General features: G+C 29.3%; 1 protein-coding gene across 5 annotated transcripts; it reads right to left on the minus strand.

The window, feature by feature from the left end:
• Positions 1-609: 609 nt before the first annotated feature.
• Sara (Smad anchor for receptor activation) lies at positions 610-10,714 on the minus strand. 5 transcript variants are annotated; one of them, XM_069109650.1, is made up of 15 exons: positions 10,652-10,714; positions 10,387-10,546; positions 10,082-10,201; positions 7,014-9,809; positions 6,849-6,928; positions 5,165-5,342; positions 4,508-4,726; positions 4,305-4,427; positions 4,071-4,235; positions 3,851-4,010; positions 3,363-3,778; positions 3,048-3,291; positions 2,865-2,985; positions 2,619-2,780; positions 610-2,492 (listed from the first exon to the last, which is right to left on the minus strand). In XM_069109650.1, exons 3-15 carry the CDS (start codon positions 10,137-10,139, stop codon positions 2,337-2,339), a joined length of 4,878 nt encoding a protein of 1,625 aa, XP_068965751.1. In that variant the 5' UTR covers positions 10,140-10,201; positions 10,387-10,546; positions 10,652-10,714; the 3' UTR covers positions 610-2,336. The 5 variants fall into 5 exon arrangements, with proteins under 5 accessions (XP_068965751.1, XP_068965754.1, XP_068965753.1 ...); XM_069109653.1 differs by having other exon boundaries at positions 4,508-4,699; positions 5,165-5,279; positions 10,082-10,280; XM_069109652.1 differs by having other exon boundaries at positions 5,165-5,279; positions 10,082-10,280.
• Positions 10,715-12,288: the final 1,574 nt, after the last annotated feature.

Genomic DNA, 12,288 nt, shown 5'->3' on the forward strand with positions numbered 1-12,288 from the left:
AGTGATCGTTTTGCCTTACCTTACGAATATGAGAGTTTCCGCGATCAGTAGGAATCAGAATTAGTACGTACTAAGGAAAAAGAATATGTGGTTATATGCCGACGATAAAAAAATATTCATGCCAGTACAATTAACATGCCAAGTGCCAAGAATAAATGTTAAATCTAAAACATTATCGCGTATAAAAAATATATTAATATTATTGCGTCATTCCACTGATCCATTATCGTTTGAAATGATGTTCTCTTTTCTTCTCTAAAAAAAATGTAGTAAACAATTAATTTCTCTCTCTTAGGCAACTTACAATTAATTTCATTATTGCACGATTTTGCCATTCTCATACTTGTCTACTTTGGATAGGAAAGTAGATATAAACTTTTCCGTACGACCGTACGATTAAATAGATTCTTGTAGAGTGGAACTCAATAGGTTTTTGTCTATGCTAGTGTGCAAACAAACAGAGCAGATCTATAACTTTAAGCTTAAATACGTAGGTTCTTATATATGTTAAATAGCAACCGAACAGGGTAGATCCCTACTTTGATAGGTTCTTATATATGCTAACGTTCATTCTCTTTTAAACGTGATAAAAATATGAACACAAAAACGTTACCCACACAATATTTTCTTTATTTATTTACATCACTTTCTATTGCGAATTACAAATTTTAGCTTTTTTGTCAACTTGATCTGCATGCTACATTAACAAATTACATGTTTTAAGTCTACTGTATACAATTCCTTGCAGTCAAGTAAATTTGTTGCAATTATACTCTTAATTTGTATATTCAATTTTTATCATGTTAAACAGCTTTTTAGACAATCTTACAATACAAGCAATAAAAAATAAAATTCTGCACTCTTAAAATATGTGGATTTTCTTTTCCCAAATTTTTAATAACAAATATAAACATTTATATATGTCGATAATCACATTGCTTACAACAATATAGAAGTATGTGTTATTCACCATCTTGCTAATTGAAACTAAACGTTATTATAAATTTCTGGTATTTCAATATGTTTCGATACCGTACGATACCGAAACATCAAATTATAAAGATTCAATCTAACTTCTAAAACATTACAAGATAGACCAAAGAAAGAAAATTTACATACTAAATCACAAAAATACTATATCATAAGTCAGAAGAATGTTTTATCTACTGATTATTGTTAACTATTTTCAAATACAAAATGTATGCTTTGACAATAAAACAAACTTACATGTTTCAGCTATCATACATACATATTTACAAATTATTATTAGTAGTTACTATTATCAATATTCGTGTCATAAGTATTCCCATATTTAAATTCTTTCTATTGAAATATCATAGAGTTTATTTCCCTGCTAAGGTCAACATCAAAGTACAAAAATTTCACCTAACGTAAAAGTTACAAAATTTGATAAAATTTGAACATTATTGAAAATTAAACAAATATGAGGAAATTTCCTGAATCAATTTCTTATCTGCAATGTATAAATTATATTGAACCAAATTACGCAATTTCCTTTATCATAGTCACAATATTTAGTTTTAAACCTTAAGTCCTTGATTAATTATTCAAAATACAACAATTTGTATCTTATCATCGTATCATTATTTGTATCATTTCTATCAATATTTAATAATATTTAACATACATATATAAAGGAAAATTAATTTGAAATGTTAAAAACTATTTTGTTAAAGAATCCTTATAATTTAAGATTTTGTTCTTATTAAATTATGAAAAGATAAATAAGAATCTTTCAGTTTATTACATTAATATTTTTAATACTCTTTTGACAGAAAAGTACTATTAACTATCATTATACACATATTACACGAATAACAACAAAACAGATATATTTACACAATAACAAATAATGGTACTTCATTTTGATTTTAGTCGCAAAAAATTTTCCATCGATATTTCTTTTTTATAAAATTTATATGTATATATATATATATGATATACAAAAATTGTGATATCAATGTTCTTTCCTCATAAAAAGCAAACAAATTTGAGTTCCAAAAGATTAAAGCTAATACAATTTAAAACAAATTTCATTATCTATTTAATTTTAAATTTCATAATTTCTCTCTGTTATAATTATACTCAAATATGATTCGATATATTTTTATAATATAAGCGCTGCTTTTGTGTATCATTATAGATAGATAGTATTCAGATAGAAAATATTTTCCGCTCAAAAGATCTATTTTTTAGTGGTTCCACGAGTTTTTTAATTATACATTTCAGTCGTGTACGAACATCACGAGCTTTATATTTCTATTATGTTATATTAATAAAATCGTTAACAAAACGGGAGCGAACGGAACAAGGTTTCAATCATCGAGTATGTAAAAAATTAATTCAAGCACAATATGCGTATCTTGACTACTTTGCGCTGCTTTATGCAGAACTTGAATTAATTCGTTGTCTAAACTCTTCATGTAGATTGGAGGCAATTTCATACCTTCGCTACCGGCTTCATAACCAACCTAGTATTATTATGATTATAATTTTATTATATTTCTCTTTTCAAAGAAATTATATTAAATGACTAAAATCTGATTATTTTTTCACACTTTATAAAAGAAGCTTATAAATTGTCACATTAAACTTACATTGTCAGGATGAATAGTTGTTCTTACACCAAGCTTTGTTAAACCAGCATTGGCTAATAAGTCCAATAACTTCACTAAAGCTGTACACGTTGCTTTTGCTATATTTCCTGATAATTTATTTATATCCACAGGATCATGAACACCATTCGGATGATCATCGGACTTTAAAAAGATAATATTCTATGTTATATATTATAAAGATAATAAACAATTCAGAATTTATATCATATTTTTTTCTAAACGTACATTAATGATAAATACTTCTGTCCATCGTATAAATCTACTCGTTCCTTTATAATCAATACCATTATGTATTCGGATTGAAGGAATACCATCCATAGGTCGTCTATCAATAGGACTTTTTACCCTGGAAACACGCAACATAGACTTAAATAGATGATTATAAATAATTATTATAGTAATACTTACCCTACATTGAATTGCACATCATTATCGACCCACTTTATGTTCACTGTTTCATCCGGCTCGGGTGCTCCTTGTCGACCGCATCCGATTGAGAAGTCTTGCATATTTTTTAGAGCTGCTTTCAAGGCTTCCATTTTCTCTGGCATTATTTCTACCATTAATCCATCCTCAACTATGCTAGATTTCGCTGACAAACCCATCGATGATTTCAATGCTCCGTTAATCACGATAAAACTAGTACCTGTTACTGTATCGATTGAACAATTACTTTCAAAATATTCAAATAAATACATAAATAAGTAAAAATCGAATACGTACTTGTTCTTGGATTATTATTGATACTTATCGCTTGCGTTTGATAAGTGCTTTCATCACCGGTGTTAGTTTGTATACAGACTAAATGTGAGTCAGCAGCGATACTAAAATTTGAAGCGTATGCTAATACGTGATCATTCGAATTATTTAAACCTTTGATCACTTGATCGTATCGATTTCTCGGAAACATTACATCTGTCATTCTGTTTCTTAAGTGAATTGTTAGTCCCCTTACACTTGGTAACGTGTACGCAAAATTTCTGAAATCCGCTAAAACCTTCATAACTGTATGTCCTATTTCAAAGTATAATGCATCTCGAAACCGAACCGAAAACAACGGGCACGGATAGTAACGATATTCTGCGCCCAGTCGTAAGACAAGGCGTAACGGAAATACTTTCGCCCATGGTGTTTCCCACCTATAGATATCAAGATAGCAAATTGATCCATTTTCAATAGCCATTAAATTTGCATTATTAAAAAAAACAAACCTGTGAACTAGGAGGCCAAATAGGTACGGGCCAGGAGGTAATATAATTTTTTGCAAGCATTGCGATGTTTGTCGAATAAACAAGAACCCTGCGTGTTCCCGAGAATCCAAGAAATTTCCTCCCTGGTATATTAAAAATCCCAATTCGGACACAATGTTTCCTGCATGAAATCAAAGTAACGTAGCATTGTAAATTAATTAACGTAGAATATTAATAATACCTTTCATAGCTTCGAGACGTAATTGGTTAATAAAAAGGAGCAGATCTTTAGGAACCCGGATTTCATCAGGTAGTACCTCGATTAATAATATAATTTCATCTTGTCCAACACAATCCAATCCTTTCGAAGTTACATTCCAGCATGTTTTATTAACACAACAATTTACTACAAGTAATGAATTTATTAGTAATTGTATAATATCTGAAATTATATGCACCTTTAATTTGTACTTACAAGTTACTATTTTGACATATGCATAGAGATTTCGATTAATCGCAAACATAACAGGTGGTTCACATTCATTTTTCAGCGTTTTGTATAGAAGATTCTCATCCGTTACAGCATGATATGATACCTCTGATTTACATATTTGAACATATTTATGTAATACAACATTAACATAGAACTACTATCCTGTAAATAAGATTATTACTCACGTCCTTTATGTATCGTTACTGTTGGTGGAAGCGCATTAGGGTCTTGTGGCACATAACTTTCTGTATTTGGGTCAAAACGTGGTAGGTTCTGTTTCTTGACAGACGTACTTGGTACAGATGAGCCAGGTGTTGGTATTCTCTTACTACCAGATTTCCGGTATGGTGGTTTCAAATCCCACGACATGTCTAGTTCTGTCAGGTCACAGCCAGGCCTTATTCCTGTGTTTTAGTTAGAGGTGCATAAAACCAAAACAAACAGGAAGGAACAGGTCCAGCGTAAGGGTAAAATATTTGAAGGAGGTGAAAAGTAAAATATAATAATAACTTGGACAGAGGAGTGTAACTTTAACTCAAAGAACTAAAAATATTATAATAAGGTATGTTAAGAGTAAAGTGTAAAGAGTTATTACATAAAGTTGTTGTAGATTTGAATAATATATATTAAGCATTAAGTGTTAAATATTATACAGCTATCTGCAGCCAGAAGCATAGTTCTAATATATCAACAAAAATAATTTTTGTGATAAACCAAATCACATATTTGTAACGCATATAAAAACTGAAATATTAACTTTCAATAAAGACAAATCCATTAGCAATGCATTTCTTTTGATTTAAATAAATCTAAATAACATAATATTTATAACCTTCACTCACCATCACTGAACATAACAGATTTTGAAATTTCAGGCCGACTCTTTGTACCATCTTCCCTTTTAAGGACTCCAACGGGTACCATAACCGTAGGAGGTGGAGGCAAGCCGCCAGCTAACTGTTGCAAGGGTGGTATAGTTGAACAGTACTCCATGGGATTATTTGGATTAGGCTGTCTCCCCTATAACCATTTGTCGAATACTCCTAACATTCACATTTATTTCTTTATCCAGCAAACACAAGCCATGCACATAAAATATCAGTACTTTTCTGTTAATTGTATTTTAATTATGTTTCAATATAATGAAATTATGTTTCACTAAATATCTTAAAAATCTTATCTTGTCTTAGAAATATTAACTTTAAAAAAGAATTTGTTTACTTTGAAAAATTCACAAAAAGCTTAAATAAGACAAACAAGCACTATTAGCAGTAAAATAAATAAAATGACAAAGGATATAATATATGTTTAACAAAATTTTAATGTAATATTTCAAGCAACTATTTGTTAATAAATTTGTACAACTGAATTAATGCAAACTATGAGAAATCTTTTGTATTTACTGGATATTAATTACTATTAAAGTAAGAAGCAAACAAGTCACTTTTCACAAAAATACTACAGTTCGAACACATGCCTTATATTTGCAATGCATGGCAAAAGAAATAAGAAACATTCATAATGTACAAAAAACATAATACAAACAGGTAAAATACATTACTATGAATTTATTACCTAAATGATTTAAGAAAAAATTTTAAACAGTGAACATTTAGTTTTAGTTAAAAAATATCAAGCTTTTGTATCAAATTAGTATCTTCTCATATAAATTTATTCTAACAAGAAAGAAGTATTCAACAAGTTGTTATAGGTGGTCATAAAACTCATACTAATTCACAATTAATTTAAATTAATTCACAAAGTGAAAAGCTTCTTCTAAATTTAATTTGTACATTTATTCTGAATTAATAAATTCAACAAAATATTTACAAATTAAAAAAGGAAAAATAACGTAATAAAAATTGAAGAAATATAGGAGATTAATGAGTCTTACAAGATTCCATTGCAAGTTGTTTTCAATAGAAATTAGGAAATTAATAAACAAAAATTTTTATTGAATATTAACATTCATAAGAATGTAGTAGAAATCACAATCAAAGATTTAGTAGTATAATATCTCATATTGCTATTTTTGTAAACAACTTTAATGAAACAAAAGATTAAAAACAATTGAAAGTAATTATTGAACGCTATACTAAAATGAAAAATATGATAAGCTACTCAGTATATACTTTGTGTCAGTGAAGAGAGCTCCAGAAGTGTTACCATCAATTATTAATTGTCATAATCCCATTTTGTAGAATTCATTAATACGACGATATAAACAAATAAATCGAAAACATAAATAAACAAACCAAACATGCAAATATGCAAAATCTAGAACGCAAACAAACCGAAAATATATAAAATAATGTGAGAGAACAATTCGAAGATAAAAACATTTAATCAAATAAATATACATATATTTTTTGACCAGTTCTACAAATCGTTAATAGTCCGTTATAAAACAAGAGTAATACTTAAAGAACTCTTCTCAATTTCTTTGAGAATAGTAAAATTTATATATTTACACATAAAAAAAGATTCATAACACTATACATATAAAATAATTTATATCTAACATACCTGGGGCGAATTGATATCATTATTATTCATACATGTGGAATAACCAGAAGACCATTCTCCCATACCCTGCTCTGTTTCAGCTAAAAGGATAAACATTTTATTTCTGAATATTATAAAGAAAAATGTTAAAATAATTCAAACAATATTAAATTGAAGAAAAGTTACCTTTAGTAAGAAGCTGATAACAAGAAACACAAACGCGTGAATCAATGTTTCCTTGATATTCTAATTTATATTTCATATTACAACATTTATTACATAACACTTTTCCACATGCCCGACAATGATGTCGTCTTTTGATAACGGTAAACTTAACATCACAGAGCATGCAACTAGGAGCATCGCTATCGGGAACCCAGAATGGTGGTTGTTTTCCCAGAACTGAGCCAGATTCTGGTAAAGAATTCTCTAAAATATCCGGCGAAGATCCTTGCTCTTCTTTTATACCATCAGTATCTGATTGAACTTGATAAGATGGTGTATCACTTGTAGAACCAAGTACTTGGTGTGCTGTGCTATTGTTTGACAAAACAATATCCAATGTTTGGGGACGTACTGGCTTCTCTGAATCATTGCTAGTATCACTTACATTTGGTCTTGTGTAAACATCTACAGACGTAGATATTACATCATCATTATGTTTTGCCATATCAATTAATGTATTTAGCTCAGATGTCGTTGAAATTCTTTCTTCTGAAATATTATCAATATCGCTTGGCATTTTTAATTCACAAGCTTGATTATATTGCATAGAATTTCCTTTCTGCTCTTTTAATTGTATCTCAGTTCTGCCATCATTTAGTGATCCTTGATTAATATTTAAACTATACGTAGAACGCTCTTGGCTGTCTTCAATATCTTTTGTATCAGGCACGCATTCATTTTCTAATTTCATTTTATCATCTTTAGCTACATTATCTCTATGCAACAATTTTAATTCTTTACCACTTGGATTACTTAAAATATCTTTGTGTTTATTTAATCTGTCTTCATTTAATCGATCATCAGATTGTTGTACATTTTGTTCCATTAATGCATTATTTAATAATTCTTTATCCGTTTCCTTTTCCTGACAGTCAGTTATTGAAATGTTTTCTATCCTTTCATTTAATTCTGATTCTATCATTTTGCGAGATTCTACAGAAGTATCTGGGAAAACTTGACCATTTTGTTTACTTTCATCTTTTTGATCTTGAGAAACATTCTGTGCTGTATTTGTAATATTTTCATATTTATTGCAGCTTTCCCTTAATTTCTCCTCTTCTTCTAATTCGGCTAAATATTTGGTCAATTCATCTTCTGATAAATTATCAATGTTACTAAATCCAATTGGCTTACATACTGAATTTAAGCTGCTCCTATGTTCCTCACTTGTACCAATATTTTCCACGCTTAATTTACTTTCATTATCTTGCAATTGTGTTGTAGACTCATTTTTATAATAACCACCTTGTATACAAGTACACTTAAGCATAGAATTTTTTTCCTGATCTATCCTATCAGAATTATAGTTATGTGTTCTGTCATTCTTAATTTCTGCTTTATTACTTAATTCACTACAAGCTTCATTTAGAGCAACTTTTTCAGGAAGGTCTGTTTTGTTTTCCAATGGTTTGAAATTTGTTACATGAACATTTTTTACATCCTCTTTAATATTAGTTTCATATGTAATTGGTAATTCTACCGTTATGGGTGTTGTAGACTCATTTTTATAATAACCACCTTGTATACAAGTACACTTAAGCATAGAATTTTTTTCCTGATCTATCCTATCAGAATTATAGTTATGTGTTCTGTCATTCTTAATTTCTGCTTTATTACTTAATTCACTACAAGCTTCATTTAGAGCAACTTTTTCAGGAAGGTCTGTTTTGTTTTCCAATGGTTTGAAATTTGTTACATGAACATTTTTTACATCCTCTTTAATATTAGTTTCATATGTAATTGGTAATTCTACCGTTATGGGTGTTGTAGACTCATTTTTATAATAACCACCTTGTATACAAGTACACTTAAGCATAGAATTTTTTTCCTGATCTATCCTATCAGAATTATAGTTATGTGTTTTGTCATTCTTAATTTCTGCTTTATTACTTAATTCAATACAAGCTTCATTTAGAGCAACTTTTTCAGGAAGGTCTGTTTTGTTTTCCAATGGTTTGAAATTTGTTACATGAACATTTTTCACATCCTCTTTAATATTAGTTTCATATGTAATTGGTAATTCTACCGTTATGGGTATTGTGGCATCCTGATAGCTTGAAACAGGAATTTCTCTAGTTGGATCAGGTATATCAGCTGTCTGTTTATGTGGTATACTTTCATCACTATCTTTAGCACTGCTCTGAATTATCTGAGGTACCTTAGTCTCTAAATCAGATTGTATTTCTGAATCATTTAATACGGAATGAATGCAATCTGAACTTCCAGGTGGAGCATTAATGTACTCATTCAAACTGCTGAAAACGTTGCTAACACTAGGTTTCAGATTAGACTGGTTCAATTTCTTATCATACCTATTGTCAATCTTCGGGCTGTTGTTACTATTTTGTTGTTTTTGTAATACCTTTTGTGATATATCATTATATATTGCTAAAGAAACCTGTTCAGAATCATAAGATGAAACAGATTGTTTTTGTATTGACTTATTCTCGTTTGTGCATTCTTGTATATAAAACTGATTTACATCTGTATTTTCTATTGTTGTCTGTTCTGTACTACAATTAAGATTCTCAGAAACTATATCATTTTCATTAATACATTTGTTTTTTGTATTTATTTGTTGCAAGTCTTTATGCCTTTCTACAGGTAATATAATATCAAACTCTTTATTTGCTTTCTTAGGCTCTATTAGAAGATAATTATAACCTTTTAAAGCTGAAGGTTCTAGATTACATTTAACTGAAGAAGATGACGCATTGTTTGTTGAAAGATTATCAGATGCTATTTGCTCTGCACAGTCTGAAATATGTATTCATTATATTAACATTAACAAATATGTAACATTAATAGTATCAAAAAATAAAAATATCTCTATCAGACATAAAATTATTTAAAAAAAAGCGGTTATTTATAAATCAATTTTTATAAAAAAAGAAATTATAGAATTGAAATTGTTTTAATAGAAAAATTATTCTACTTAGAAAACGTTACCAAGAAAACCAGGATTAGGAACTTTATAGAATCTCGAGTATATTTAAAACAGAGATAAAAACAAACTAAATAAATTTTACCTTCGTTAAATTCGAAATCATCCAAAACCTTGTCCAAATCAATAGCAAATTTTTCCATTGCGTCGTTAATGTTAGCTACGCCAATTCTGAAGTCATTGAATGAACATTCCTATCCAACTTCTGATAATGGTAAATACGATTCCATTAATGGTATCCGTTCGAACGAAATGTACGACGTAATTTTAGAACTTTGTTGTAGCTAATTCATCGAAAATATTGAAATATTGAAATATGAAATGTGAAAAAGAATGATCGATGACAAGTTACATGCACGATATTCTTAATCTTTCAAAAAAATTTCTTACAGTGAATCACTGTCATTCCGCGTGAAGAAAGAATCACTTTGCATTAGGTGTCTTCAATCAGTACATATATCTTGGCAAATCGGTTTTCCTTTATTATCCATAATACGCAGTGGGCGACATCAGTAAAAAAAGTGGATAATCAGAATGGCCTGAATTGCGCCTGAGAAAACGAAACGTAAAAAATCAAAAAAAAAAAAAATAACCATAAATTTTTGATCATCACGTGGATTAATTGACAGTGGAATAAGCACTTGTAGATACTTACACACTACTTGTCTGTAGAACTGTCATTCTATGCAAACTCAGCAGAGGCAAACGTATCCTATCGATAAATCGAAAAATTTATTCTCTTATTTTCGATTAATCGATTATGTTCGAAAGAATATGAATTTTATAAGTTTTAGCTAGTTTTAGTAATTTATAATTTTGATTTTGATCTCGACATTATAGAAAAAGATATAATAATTCAGATTACAAAACTTTAAAATAATGTAATTTATTACGATGAAAATTTACAATGATAAGATTCATACACTACAAAATTTATCTCTGTAATGTAACAATATCAAAAAATGATATCTTTTATAATGAAGATTCACGTGCTTTGCATATAAAATGATTTTAACCATGATTAGTTAAATGTCTTATTATTTTTAGATATCATAAAAAATTTATGTATAAACAAGTATATAAAAAACATATAGGATGATACACGATCGACTTATTCATGGGCTAAATTTAGTTTAACTTTCAAACCGCGATTTAACATTTGCATTTTTAGATTTTACATGTCAAAAACTATAAGATTTCGACAAATAAAAAAGTTTATAATATTTGGATCCCTAAAGTAAACTATGTAAAACTAGTCATTTTTGGGACATTTTACATGTTACTTTGACACCATATTGACTTATTTCCATGCTTTGTCTAATGAGTGAAGTCCGTAGAGTCACTGACTGCACGAGATGACGGCCATTTTGGCGGGTTAATCTAATATGTTTGGCTCACTAAACTCTAAACTATTGTGAGGCGGCCGATTACGTTAATACAAATTAACTTTTTGGGAATTCAACTACAGCTACAAATAGTACGCATATGTAAAAAATAAAATCGAATTAGCTACCAACAAAAGATTAGATGAGGATAGAGGTCACATCTATGATGATGAATTTGCCGATCGCCTGTGCAACTTTTTGTGGTGTCATAAACTGTAATGTTTCTGTCATAACCAATAATGTTTTTTCCGACATAACCACGATCATATAAATAAGTCTCGACAGACATATACTGAAACCTAAGGAAAACCGTCCGAAAATTTAGTCGTGACTAGTTGTGAAAAATGAACATGGAAGGCAAGATGTTTCTTGTGATGCTATGAATGTCTCTGACAGAAACAGAGATGCTCTACTCATTCCTGTCCGTCTCGCAAGAATGCGGATGTTTTTATGATCTATTTATTTGATTATGATCATAACAACATTAATTTGATAGGATTGTTGATGGGAGCGATTCGAAGACATTACATTTTTTAATAAGATAAACGGAAGTCAAGAGCATATAACTTTATCTGTGCGACCAATCAGATATCATCTATATAGTCCAGTCATTGGACGAAGAATTGATAGAAGCCAATATGGCGTCAAAGTGTAAAATACCCTAAAAATGCTCAGTTTTACATAATCATAACATTTCAACCTCTGCAGTAGACTCTGCAATTTAAAATTTGTGTTTTCAGATTTTACATGTTGAAAACTATAAGATCGTAAATAAAAAAGAGTCTATAATTTTTGGACCCCTAAAATAAAGCTCAATCCAATGTGATGAATGAGAACACGGCTTAAAATTTCCGACTAGTGATTACCAACAATGCAACCCATCTTCTCACTATTAAATACCCTACAT

This window comes from Bombus flavifrons, chromosome 3 (genome assembly GCF_040668555.2).
Source record: "Bombus flavifrons isolate JBK064 chromosome 3, iyBomFlav1_principal, whole genome shotgun sequence".
Lineage (NCBI taxonomy): Eukaryota > Metazoa > Arthropoda > Insecta > Hymenoptera > Apidae > Bombus > Bombus flavifrons.